General features: G+C 43.2%; 1 protein-coding gene across 1 annotated transcript in view; it reads right to left on the bottom strand.

Annotated features, from left to right (window-relative positions):
* Positions 1–10,897: 10,897 nt before the first annotated feature.
* The window catches only part of BCHE (butyrylcholinesterase), a 76,395-nt gene continuing 72,899 nt past the window's right edge, over positions 10,898–14,393 (bottom strand). Inside the window, exon 4 of the mRNA XM_054984233.1 lies at positions 10,898–12,880. Within this exon, the coding sequence (XP_054840208.1) occupies positions 12,756–12,880 (125 nt within the window). The 3' untranslated portion in view covers positions 10,898–12,755. The remainder of the gene's footprint in view (positions 12,881–14,393) is intronic.

The raw sequence follows: 14,393 nt of genomic DNA, 5'->3' as shown, positions 1-14,393 counted from the left end.
CTGCCTGAGGAGGTGAGGAGAGCCCCAGTGTCCTGGCTTTCTGCAAACGATGCAAAACCAAATTATTCAAAAAGGCTTTTTAGTCAGCATGGAGGGAAGTATTATAGGAAGGAGTCTCAAATTCTTCACTGGTGAGTTAGGAACCATAGACTTCACCACTATGTTGCCTTGCATATTTTCTGTTGCTCGAATGTGTACTCTTATACTACCTGTACTTCATGTTTATCTAATGTCAGTCCTAGAATTGATTATGTTCTGTTTCAGCAATTCTTCAACTCTGTATTGTATCCTTGCTAATGCTACATCTTTGTAAAATCCTATGACATTGTTGTGGAAATGTCCTTAACAATGTATGGAAATGTATTGTCGAAGGCTTTCACGGCCGGAGAACGATGGTTGTTGGGGGTTTTCCGGGCTGTATTGCCGTGGTCTTGGCATTGTAGTTCCTGACGTTTCGCCAGCAGCTGTGGCTGGCATCTTCAGAGGTGTAGCACACTGCTGGCGAAACGTCAGGAACTACAATGCCAAGACCACGGCAATACAGCCCGGAAAACCCCCAACAACCAATGTATGGAAATGTCCTTGATACTGTATGGAAATGTTCCCGACACTGACTGTACTAATCTCATGTTATGTAATTCGCCTTGAGTCTCAGTGAGAAAGGCGGAATATAAATGACATAAAATAAAAATAAATAGGCTGTATGTTATACTACAAAGTCCACCCTCTGAAGTTACCATTTACTCCTGTACTCTGATCAACTGTACTCCTGATGATCAATATTCATTTCAGGAGAACGCCATGCCCCACCTTGAGGTTGGCAACATTAGCAGAAGCTATTGCGATTTCATATTTTTAATAGGAAAACACACAAGAAGGAACAGCACAAGAGAAGGATGTTAAACTCTCTTACCTAAAGACAACCCCAACTGAGTGGCCAGCTCTCTGGGCTGGGAAATTCACAGAAATTTGGGGGTGGTGCTAGGGTTGCCGGCTTCCACATGGTGGGTGGAGATCTCCTGGAAATACAACTGATCTCCAGGCCACAGAGAGCACTTTTCCTGGAGAAAATGGCTGATTTTGAGGGTGTATACTATGGCAGTATACTCCACTGAGGCCCCTCCTCTTCCCAAACCCCACACTCTCCAGGCTCCCCTCCCAAAATCTTTAGGAATTTCACGATCTGTAGTGCACATTTGCCTCTTGCCTTGGGATCACCAAAGGCTAGAAACTTTCGATTTTTAAATGAAAGATAGGACTCCAGGCTAGTTAATGGCCACAAACACCGGATGGCATGCATAGAATCTAGAAAAAACTGAGACAACTGAGCCATGTAATGATGAGTCTATGGAGCCCAAGGGGACAGCTGATTCAAGCACGTCTGACCTAGAACAAATAATGTCTTTGGCAGACCAGCCTTATCCTTTATCCAGTCAGTATGGTGCAATTGTTAACATGTTGAAGTTGGATCTGGGATAACCGGGTTCGAATTACCACTCAGTCAGGGCAGCTTTTCAGGTGATCCTGGGCCCTTCCCAATCTGTCAGTCTAACCTACCTCACAGGGATGTTGTGAGAAGTTGAGGAGAGAAGTTTGTGACAAACTATGTGGGATATAAATAAAAATAATCAATAAAATAAATAACTTTTTTGACAACCAGTTTGACAGAAGCGATACAGGGAGACAAACATACCAGGGCATTTTATTGGGGTTAGCTGGCAATCCTTCCTCAAAGAATTAAAGACCCTAGGGTTTCCTAAGAAGAAAAAAATAGTGCTAAAACAATTTAAGGTGCTTCCTTGGAGTTTGCATGGTATTTATGATAAAACACACTGACAAGGCCTATTATGGAGTGAGAGAGTAGAGATGGGAGAGGCATTCACAGAGGGCCTCAAATTTAAACTTTTGATGTTATCTCCAAATGAGAGTGTACATACGGTTGAAGAGAGATGCCCTGGATTGAAAGATTCATCAAACAACTTTAAACTAGTATCCCATTGAAAGATTCATCAAACAACTTTAAACTAGTGTCCCATTATCATGCCATCATCATCATCATCTACCAGAAGCCTCAAAAAATGGAAATGGCCCAGGCCTCTCTCAACCTCTGAGAGGCTCTGCATGCCCACCAAAAAACCTGCCATGGGTTAAATCGTTTCTTCATCATCCAGGAACAATTACATATATTATCCCTTCCCCCAAAGGCCTACACTGGATTGAGATAAAAACAGAACATGTCTGAAAAGGAGAGTGATGTGCTTGTTAATTACACCAGAGACTTTCTCCAACAGAGTCAAGTTCCGCAGTCCACCCACTGTAAATCCACTGGCATGCAGCCTTTCCTACAGATGGCTCAGCCTTGCTAAACATATCCAGCTGCAAAACTCTGTTCCACAGGTGCTTGCTTTTCTAACTACAGGCCAGCCAGAAGCTGACAATTTAACTGGGCTTATAGCCAGGGCTTTTTTTTCTGGGAAAAGAGGTGGTGGGACTCAGTGGTGGAACTCAAGACCATACAATAAAGTCACTTGAGGTCAGCTGGAAGAAGGGGGGAGTTTTTAAAAGTTTAAATCACCCTAGGAGAAAATGGTCACATGGCTAGTGGCCCTGCCCCCTGATCTCCAGACAGAGGGGAGTTTAGATTGCCTTCTGTGCCGCCGGGCACGGAGGGCAATCTAAACTCCCCTCTGTCTGGAGATCAGGGGGTGGGCCACTGGCCATGTGACCATTTTCAAGTGGTGCTGGAACTTCATTCCACTGCATTCCAGCTGAAAAAAAAGCCCTGCTTATAGCTACTTTTCACTGGCATCATAAATGGAAGCATGTTGGTCAAAATAGTTATGATAACCTGTTCTGTACATACACACTTCTGCATCGAGGGAAGCACCATTCAGAAACAAAAGGGCCCCCAATGCAAAGTCAATTTAGGTGGCAATTCCACACAACCATGTTTGTCTCCCCAATACACAACTGTGATGTGAGAGGTTATTGGAGACAGAGCTCAAAACTGCAGAATTTTTTTCCAGTGGAAACTTCAGAAGATTCTTTTGCATGGTTAGATTTGAGGTGGTTAAGTTATTAGGAAGTTGTTTGGCTACTCATTTAGGAAAGAAAGCTCAGTATAACTGTCCTAGCAGTCAGAATGCAGATCACAAAGCTCAAGTTTGAATGGTCCATATAGACAAACCAATGGTCTTGGTATGTTGGGGCTGCAAACAACTTAAAGCGAGGGGGGGGAAGTCCTGTCCCTTTAACAGAGTCTTAATATGTGAAAGTGGGTCGGTGAAGCCTTTGGTGACATGGAGGTAAGTGACAACATCTGGTAAATAGCGTAAGCCTTTATAAGTGGGCCAGGAGGACACTTTTTCTCCATGCTGTTGACAACCCTACTGTATGCAGAAAAGAAAGAGCTTCTAAGTTTGGCCCTGTCTTCGAAAGCATCTGAGGCCACTCTTTCCTTGTTTCATTTAGTTTCAGCTCATAAAAAAAAATCTGTGACAGATGGTCTTTGAAGTTCTGGGTCTGTTTCTTTTCTTATACCTATATTTGAACCTCTTTTATTATTTCTTCTCCTTTCCCTGCCTTTAGTTGGCTTTAACTGGGGGATTTGAGAAGTTAATGTAACATAAGATAGGCACTTCAATAGCTATTAGCATCCATGTTCAGAGGCTGTGCAGAGAACTTTGTGCCCCCATATAATCCTTCTCAGGCATGTACTTGGCCCCTTTGTCAAAACAGGATACTGGACAATATGAACCTCTGGTCTGATCCAGCACAGCTGCTTGTATGATATCATCCTTTGGTTGAATGCTTCCTCAAGTCAAAAAAACTTCTGTCTTGTGGAAAGTTAGTAGGAGTTGGAGAAAAATTTAAATGTAGCGTAGGATCTGTTTCTAAAACCCTCGATACATGGGCTCGAGATGTGCACTCAGAAAGATCCAATCTGAATATATTTCTGAAAAATACCTTATCAGAATTTTGGGGGTATATTCAGGTATCTGGAATGGTATTGGGAATACCACCATTCAGGTTCCTTATATTTCCAGATATATTCACAAATATCTGGGCCCAGCATTTTTAGTATCCCAGGCCCACCCCACCCACCCCTTAAAGTGTTTACCAGGCAATGGCAGGGAAGGAGGCATATATCCTGGCACAAAGAAGGCAGTTCCTAGCTGGCATAAGTCTCACCTGGTCTGGGAAAAGCTGCTCCTGGCCAAAGTGAGCCACACCTGGTTCCAGCACAGCTGTGCATCTGGGTGACACCTTCTCCCTCCCTCTTACCCTTCCTCCTTTGGGTAGGCAGGGCTTTTTTCAAGGCCCCTGTTTTTGTTCCTAGTCTCTAGTACCCCTGTAAGTAGGATGGCTAGGATCACCTTGATCAGATGGCTGTAAAATTGGATCCCTTCGTTCAATTTGCTTGAAACTTGGGAGGTTGAGGGGGGCGGGAGGGTAGTGCAGAGACAACAGCAGGCTCTGTGCAATTTTGGTGTCATTTGGTTGAAAAACAGCCACTCCACCCCACCCCCAATTTCCCTCTTATGGAATAATAGAACCCAATAATTCTGAAATTCAAGAAAAAAACTGAACCTAAATCCTGAACCAATATCAGGGGATTCAAATATTATTGTATATGGGTATTTATGCCCCTCCTGAAATCCAAACCTGAAAAATAAAGGTTTAATTCTTCAGGTGCGCACCCCTAACCTGCTCTCTGTTTTTCTAGTGAGAAAGCTTGTGCACTGTCAATCAAACAGAAGGATGTAAAGTTCCATGGGATTTTGAGCAGAAAAACTCAAAATTCAAGTTAGGGAAAGGAACTAAACTAGGGCCTTTGCTATATTTCAAAGGGCCTTTGGTAGAGAATAAGCTGTTTGGCGAGATCTGGCTTTGCTTTTGTCTTTTGTGTTGTTTTGGGAAGGTGGGAAGGTGCAGGCAGGAAGAACCCATTACATGCTTGGAACTCCATCAGTGGTTCTTTATGTGCACGCCAGCATCGTATAGTAGTGAAGAATGTTGACTAGGAGACCCAGGTTCAAATCTTCAATCAGCCATGGAAGCTTATTAGGTGACCAAGGGCCAGTCACACATTCTGTGCCTCACCTTCCTCACAGGGTTGCTGTTAGGATAAAATGCACGAGAGATTGTCATGTAAGTAAGCTGCTTCTCCCCACTGAGGAGAAAGGCAGGGTATAAATGAAGTACGAAAAAAAATAAATTTGTATCCTTTTATCAGAAACACCATATTTTAAAAGATATGCAAGTGTTTTTTGATGAAATCACACTTGTGTGTTAAATCTGAGCAGATCCTTGCCACCCCAGCCGGAAGGAAGAGACAGACACAGGCTTGGAATTAAAGGGCCGTTTATTAAATGACCATAACATAAACAAGGCAAGGGCCAACTAAGCGGTACAGGTCAAGCCCTGGGGTCAACTCCGGACCTCCGCCTTGACCTGTCTGGGCGAGCCCCACACCCCCGGGTGTAGGCCATCCTTTGAATGGCTGCAACCTGGGCTGCCAGGCCATGGATCCCCATTGAAGCACCTGTTATGCCCCAGCCACAAGGCATGAGGGGAGGCCTTGTATTGAGGATCCCTGCAGGTTTCTGCCAGCGTACGGTAGCCGCAACCATGCATACCGCCCTTAATGGCAGCCCTGTCCCCACTCACGGGGAAGTGCCACAGGGTGCTCACCAGCCCGCACCCTATTCCCAAAATCTCCTGCCAAGGACACAACAAACCCCTACGGCACCACCTCAAATACCTCAAACACTGCCATTAGTGCAAGGTAGGCGAAAAAACCTTCCTTTCCTGCAGCCAATCTGGGGAAAAAGGTAAAAAATTCCTACCCGGCTCTGGAACAGCAGCCAGCTAGTCCTGCACTAAAACAGGGAGAGGTGGGTGGGCCGAGCTCTTTCTAAACTGCAGCCAGGGGAAGACGGAGCCGCCGAAAAATGGCCCTTGGCTCCGCCCCCCTGGCCAATGCCCCGGATGCCCGGGAAGGAAGGGAGCCTGCCTCCTTTCCACCGGGCGGGGCGGCAAACTGAGACTCCCTGCCGAGGCTGCGAGCAGCCGCAGGGTGAGTCTTCTTCTTGTGTTAAGCAACAAAAGCCCGAGTCAGATTTTAAAATCAATTTGTTTAACCTTTACTTTAAAAAAAAAAAAAACTAATAATATTCCACTTTTCCTTTTCCTTTTAGCCCTTAAAAAAAGAAGAAGAATTACTAAGTTTGTATAAAAATGCAGGACAGAGATATACAACTGAACAGACCTTCGGCATTGCATGAATGATACAAGATTCCAAGTTTGTTAAAAATCATTCCCTAAAGCATGAACATGTAGCATTCTGCTTATTTAACACAGGAAGTGCAATCCTAAGCAGAGTTAAACCTTTCTAAGTTCACTGAAGTCAATGGACTTTAGAAGGTGTAATTCTGCTTAGGAGTGCATTGTGGCAAAGCATGGTGATTTATATCATATTTTGTTTTGAATACACACTTTTTCTTTCTCCATATACTATCCTTGCTGAAATCTTTCTAAAAACCATATGATTTGGAGAGTGTCATTCCCAAGACAAGCACTGTCATCTTAAACAGATCTACTCAGAATCCTACTCAGGTCTATTCAATGGGGTTTACTCCCTGGAAACTGTTCATAGGACGGCACTTATCCATTTTTCCATAGGGAAAACAATGGCTCTGCAGTGAAAGGATACTGAAGAAGGAACACATCGGTTGCAATTTGCCTGCTAAAATCCTTGGGCAGGGGCTGAGGGCCTCAACACTGATGTAATCCTGGAGCGCAAGTGATCCAACGGGATGAATCGACCGTGAGCCTTAAAAGGCATCTCCAAACATGGAAGCAGAGATATCACATTCTGCTCAAGCTATTTTTTATTGTGGGGATAGAGCCAAACAGTTGCCGTGGGAATGAACCTGAGCGTTCCGATCAAGACTTGGCATTGGATCTGGGAAGTCTGCCTTTGTCTCCGTCTGTAGGTGCAGATTTCATCATCTCCTCCAGCAATGCATGGCAGTCATCATGAAGGGATACACCTACATTGCTTTGCCAGGCTGGGGAGCTATGCCTACCCTGGCATCAAAGAAAAATGCAACAGAAAAGTATTTTATCAGCTATTCAGTGTACTTAAAAATCATTTTGTTTTTTACCTGCTGGTATCTTGTCATGGACGGAAAGAGGTTAAAGAGGTATCACTCACTGGGACAATCTTTTTGTTGTTGTTGTTGTTCTTCCCTTCACTGCCCCTCTCTCAAACTCCACTAGGGAAGGAAAATAAGCATTTGCCCAGAAATTTGTATAATTAGATTTGTTGGCTTACCTACAGCATTCCTGGTGTTGTTTTCTTTCAGGTTCCTAGAAGTGTCACCAGATTGCCTTTGATCTTCACAGGTAGCCTCACTCCTGCCATTACTACTTCCAATGGGCTGAGAAGAGACAGCCCCAGCCCAGGGGTTGCATCAGCATACCTTCAGGTGGGGCAGCTGCCAGGGCTCAGGGCATTTGGCAGCAGTGCCATCTGGCAGGGCCCACTGCTGTCAATCCCCCCATGTCTTCCCTATGACCATTCATTTGTGAGTGCTACACTACTCTGTGCACTCAGCTGCACACACTGCCCAGCACCATCAGGGAAAGGGCTGCAAGAAGTACAGGCAGCTATGACCATGGGCAGTGGGAGGGCTCATGAGCAGGACAGGTGAACCAGCAGGTAGGGATAGGTTTGGGTGGTGGGGACTTGAGAGCATGAGAAGTTGGCACCAACATTACTGCATCACTTCTGGGCACACCCCAGAAGTGACAATGGGGTAGCTCTAGGAATTTCCAGTAAAATGATTGAGTTTTATGCAAATCCCAGAGCTACCCACTTCCACTTCTAGGTTGTATATGGAAGTAACATGCTGGCATGCAGGACACCAGTATTTTTTGTTTTATTTTTCTCCTGCCACCATTCTGAATGGCAGCAAACAACAGAGGTAATTGGCAGGTAGTTAATTCTTACCTGGGGCACAGGTAGGTGAGCAGGAAGGGAGGAAGACACAGGTGGATGGGCAGAAAGGGAAGGAGGACACAGGTAGGCGGGCAGGAAATCAGACATAAGCTTGTGATCTGGTGAAGGGCAGAGGAGGGGGATAGGAACTCTCTGTCCAGGATTCCCCTCCCCAATCTAGAACAGGCTCTGCCCCAGCCAATCACTTGTACAATTGAGTTATTAGGATTTTCCTCCCAACAAAGTGTTCTATTTCCAAAACCAAAAATGCAATAGGCCTGCTAGTTCAGTGCTGTTTTGTGTTTACTGCAGTACAAAGTTTGGGCACCATGCAGGTGGATTATTTCTCAGTGCCTGCCTGCCTGAGAATGTATGTGTATATGTGTTTACTTTTCTTGGGATTTTTCTCCTCTATTCCCAGTTCTTTCCCATTTTTACCAATCTCATAGAGGGAACTCTGGACACAAAAGAGTGGCACATACACATAAACTCCAAGAAGATGTTCAACCAAATGCATTTAAGTCTTCACCTCGTACATGTGTCACTCAAATTCTGGATATCATTTGAAGAGGACTACTTTCATTCCAACCAGGTCTCAAGCTATGTACATGAACCTTGCCACATAGAGAAATATTGGCAAGGAGTAACTTGCAGCTCATTCACCCTCAGCTCCAAAATCCAGCAGTTGCCTTTGCCTTGCCTCTAACAGCAAGCCTCAGTCTTTACTAAACTATACAGTGCAAATAATAGTGAACTAACAGATAGAGATGTTGTGAGAGCAAAACCGCTAAAGGTTGCGAAGCACTTATACATATAGAAGTGAGTTATTCTGAGTCAGGCTATTTGTCTATCAAAGTCAGTACCATCTATTCTACTGTCTACTGTCTATTGTACCCACAGTCCCTCCTCCCAACAGAGAAACAAAAACAAGAAAAAGGGCAGGATCCCACAACCACTTGCAGCCAACTCATATGGGTTTCTGTCCACCCATATATCCAGAGGAGTTAGCCGTGTTAGTCTGTAGTAGCAAAATCAAAAAGAGTCCAGTAGCACCTTTAAGACTAATCAATTTTATTGTAGCATAAGCTTTCGAGAATCACAGTTCTCTTCGTCAGATGCATGGAGGGCCAAAAGAAACTGGTCAGATATAGAGGAGAGGGGAGGGCGGAGTAGATGCAAACAACTCCTGATATGGAGATGCAAACAGCTCCTTCTGATATGGAGATCAGTTTGCTTCTGTAAAGGTTCAGAGGAGTTAGCTGTGTTAGTCTGTAGTAGCAAAATCAAAAAGAGTCCAGTAGCACCTCCAAGACCAACCAATTCCACTGCAGCACAAGCCTTCGAGAATCACAGTCCTCCCCGCCAGATGCTTCTGATGAAGAGAACTGTGATCCTCGAAAGCCCATGCCAGGTGCCACTGGACTCCCCTTGATCCTGCCTCTGTAAAGGAAATCAGTTACCTGTGATAATGAGATAACCATTCATAGTCCCTATTCAGTCCCAGCTTGACAGAGTCAAATTTACATATGAATTCCAATTCAGCAGCTTCCCGTTGGATTTTGTTTTTCAAAGGTTTCTGTTGAACTACAGTGACCTTTAAGTCTTTGATGGAATGTCCTGGTAGATTGCCTACAGACAGCCCCACAATCTTAAACAACTTCTCACTTACAATCATGAATTGGCTAGCAGAGTCACCAGCACAGGTACCAGGCCCTGCAACAGACCCAGATGCCAGCTCTGCCCCTATATCTACCCAGGGAATACAATTACAGGACCCAATGGCATTAACTACACTGTCGCTGGCTCTTACAGCTGCTCTTCCTCCAATGTGATATATGCCCTCATGTGCCAACAATGTCCTTCTGCTCTGTACATTGGACAAACCAGCCAACCTCTACGCAAAAGAATAAATGGACACAAATCTGACATTAGAAATGGCAACATCCAGAAACCAGTGGGCGAACACTTCAATCTACCAGGACATTCCATCAAAGACTTAAAGGTCACTGTAGTTCAACGGAAACCTTTCAAAAACAAAATCCAATGGGAAGCTGCTGAATTGGAATTCATAGATAAATTTGACTGTCAAGCTGGGACTGAATAGGGACTATGAATGGTTATCTCATTATCACAGGTAACTGATTTCCTTTACAGAGGCAGGATCAAGAGGAGTCCAGTGGCACCTGGCATGGGCTTTTGAGGATCACAGTTCTCTTCGTCAGAAGCATCTGGCGGGGAGGGCTGTGATTCTCGAAGGCTTGTGCTGCAGTGGAATTGGTTGGTCTTGGAGGTGCTACTGGACTCTTTTTGATTTTGCTACTACAGACTAACACGGCTAACTCCTCTGAACCTTTACAGAAGCAAACTGATCTCCATATCAGAAGGAGCTGTTTGCATCTCCATATCAGAAGGAGTTGTTTGCATCTACTCCACCCTCCCCTCTCCTCCTCTATATCTGACCAGTTTCTTTTGGCCCTCCATGCATCTGACGAAGAGAACTGTGATTCTCGAAAGCTTATGCTACAATAAAATTGGTTAGTCTTAAAGGTGCTACTGTCCACCCATATGACACTCAATAGACACTCATGCCTGACCCATCTTGGGTTCAGGAAGTTGGTTCAGCAATGACCACCTCTACCTGTTCCAGTTGAGGCTAATGGGGTGTGGGCTGCTCCCTGCTTGGCCCTGGCCATGAGTGTGTGGCAGTGATTCAAGGTCCCCATACTGGAATTTTGCCCAGGGCCCCAGAATCCCTAAGACTGCACCATGTGTTACCTTATCCTTTTAACAACAGATGCTAGGGATGGAATCTGGAATCTTTTTCATGCAAAACAGATGTGCAACCACTGAGCCACATAGCTCTGTTAAGAAAAAATCTTTTAATTCCTTTTACCCAATTTCCAACATCTTTATTTTCTTCTTTTTAGAAATTTGGCACCTTGTTTGATCAGAAGAGAAATTCAAGGAGAGGAGGGGCAGGAAAGGAGCTTCTACAAAATTTCAGAATTACATTTTATATATATTTAGGTGCATAGCCATTTTGATCTGAAGTAGAACAGCAGGATTTGAGTCCAGTGGCACCTTAGAGACTGATGACATTTTCAGTTGAAAAGGGTATAAGGCTCAGGGATATCCCTTCCTATTCACCCTTCCTACTCGTTTCTGATGAAGGGAATTCTGACTTTCAAAAGTTTATACTATGAAATTCCGTATATGCTTCCTGAACCTTTCTACCCTCCTGCTGGAGCATCCTATGATATGTAACATTTAAAAAAATCTTATAAGGGATGAAGTTACAGCAGTGTGCACAGAAGTATAACAGGAAACTAGAGATGGGCACAAACCGAAATACAAACCAAAGTTCGTCATGAACCAGGCCGGTTCGTGATTCATGAACCAGCGGTTTGTCAGACTCCATTTCTGATGAACCGCCATGAACTTTAGGGCAGTTCATTTTTTGGCTGGTGCCAATCAATCAGTTTCCTAGGCAACATGGGTTGGGATTTCTGTAGACCTTCTGCTGACCCGGACGTGACATTTTCACGAACCAAAAACAAACTGGTCCGTGAACCGAGGCAGGTTCGTGAAAGTTCGTGGTTCGTGAAATGTGACATGTGGTTCATGCCCATCTCTACAAGAAACTAAAAAGAAAAACATAAAAAGAAATTCTCCTTTTGAAAGAGAAAAATAAAATAAGAGGAACCAATGGCTATATCTAAAAAAAATTTTTTGAAAAAAAGAAATTCCACTTCCCCATAACAATGCTGGAGCCACATCCTCTCTCCATTTTGATATGTAGACAAGCTATAGTACAAAATAATGTTCTTCCCTGCTGAGACATTTGTCCCACGGAAAGGAATGAGGCATAGAAAAATTTCATCCAAATAAGTCACCATTTCATTCAGCTGGAAGAAATTTTTCTTTTCTCCTTTGGACCAAGGGGAAATATTGGTATAATTTGACACTGATTGTTTTGATCCTAAGGATTTTTTTTAGTTCTTAAGGAGCAAGAAATTCAGATTTAGCAACCTTTAAGAGTTGCTTTGATTTTACAAGACAATTACTTTGCCTTCTTTCCTGCCCAGTTGGCAACTCTTTAAGTGTTCATAACTACTAAATTGCCCTGAAGCAGCATTTAAAATGCTGTGACATTGTAGTTGGAGATCTTAGATGGCTGAGCAGTGTCCTGGAATACTGATCTTTCGGGTGCACGGATGTGTTTTTAAAAAGTGGGGGGAAGCTACATTACAAATATGAATATATCCTAGAAGTCTCACTTTGAATCAAAGCTTACTAGGGAGAACAATTTATGCATGTATGTCATTTGCAGTATGGAGAACAGTGGCCGTGAATGAGATATGTCTTCCAATGCACATTTGAACGAGCATCCAAAGAAGGATACGGTCGGTCTAAGGTGCATTGCTTTGGCTGGAATGTGCACTCATATGTACATCCCACCACATACCTGTGTATGGCAACACCTCTTCTGCATGTGATTAGAGTAGGATTATGGCCCCTATGGGTGCAACAATAATCCCGGGGCCTACAGTTTGTTTTGCATTTCCTGAAGCTTTGAAGTGTAGAAGAGCTTATTGATATAAATAGAAATGGCCTTGGAAAGCCAGTATATTTGCGACATGTCACTGAGCCTGCATAACATGCCTCATGGCTGGATGCGCTACATTAGCTATCTGTGTGTTTGCCTTGATCTCTGACAATACAGGCATTCCAGAAAGGCTGAAACTTTTAATTAGAGACCTGTGCAGCCTTCCTTCCTACTAGTGTAATCATTAAATTGATTTTTCCAGTCCATCATGTAATTGTTCCAGCGAAGGAATCCGGCTTTCCACTCTCGTTCTGCTTCGTCAATATTTCCTGTAAAACACAAAATGGGTGGCATTAATCTAAATTTAAATCTCTTTGTGCATTAATTGAAAAAATAATTCTGATTACCCCTGCCATTTCCCTCTAAATACTCCCCACACTAAAGCACCTTCCCCTTTGCTCTCCCTTTCTCCTTATTTATTGAACATTCAAAAAGTAACATTTTCACGCTGGATCCTGAGATAATCATTTAAAATGAAGCAGTATTTGTCCCAGCTAATATTTAGTAGGCTTGCATTTTCAACATTTACACCCTCTTGACATTTACAAAGGAGCTTGCAGATCATGAGGGATAGGCAATTAGCGAACAGGGGTCCTAATATGGACTTTTGGCTAGGGAATGAAGTGAATATCCATCATTTTAATTTAAACAAAATATTACATATTTGCAATTGCAGAAAAAGAGTGTTCCAAATTTAGCAACAGGATTCCGAGCTGTTATAGCCATTCTGTTTTTAAAAAGTGGCAATGCAATATATTTCACAATTAAATCAGCTAACCGGACTATGGAAGTATGCATAACTACTATTGCAAAATTTCCGGGTTACTATGCACAAAAGCAAGCCTGACCAAGCCATTTCACCTTTGCTAGGATTTTATTCATTTTTAATAGACCCCACTTTTCTCCTCAAAGAGGGTTACAACACCATTCTCCCCTCCCCCATTTTATCCTCACAACAACCCTTTTGAGGCAAGTTAGGCTGTGAGAGAGTGATTGGTCCAAATTTCCATGGCAAAGCGGGGTTTAAACCTGGTGTTCCCAGATCCTAGTCTAACACTCTTACCACTACACCACACTAGATATCAAACAAGAAGCAAGGTAAGCTCCTAGAAAGCCCTCCTCACATGAATGCATCATATTTATTTGAGATGATGAATAACATGAGCATTTGAAAAGAGTAAGCACCACTTCTCTCAATAATTTCTGTTTTGAATATGAAGTATAGTCTCTGTACCACCACATAAGATAAACATATACAACTTTGAGTGATTCCACACACATTGGATAATGCACTTCCAATCCTCTTTATAGATCATTTGGAATGGATTTTTTCATGTGCGGAACAAAAAATCCACCTCAAACAATTGATAAAGTGCATTGAAAGTGCATTATCCAATGTGTGCGGAATCAGCCATGCTTTGCCCATGTATTCATAATAAGAAAACCTGTGAGTGGGTTCCTTTAGTGAAATTGTTCTCCTGGTCTCACTGCAATGGACTAGAACTTTATGTAAGCATCCACCCATCCACCCATCTGATTATTATCTCCTTCTGCATAAGGGAATCCCTATTGTTAAACATGGCATATCGTGTGCTGAAGTCTTGGAATGTCTGAAAATGATGGCAGGGTAAACTCTTTCATTGTATATGGCAGTTGTACAGCTTTTTTTTAAAAAAAATAAGCATATCTGATATCAAAATAAATTAATTTTAACTTTAAAGGTGGTGTATGGAGCAAAGTGATGCATAATGTACTAGGGATGACTGAGCTCTTGCAGGTCTA

The sequence above is a fragment of the Eublepharis macularius genome, chromosome 6 (genome assembly GCF_028583425.1).
Source record: "Eublepharis macularius isolate TG4126 chromosome 6, MPM_Emac_v1.0, whole genome shotgun sequence".
NCBI classification, from domain to species: Eukaryota; Metazoa; Chordata; class Lepidosauria; order Squamata; family Eublepharidae; genus Eublepharis; species Eublepharis macularius.
This window is presented reverse-complemented; position numbering and strand designations above follow the sequence as displayed.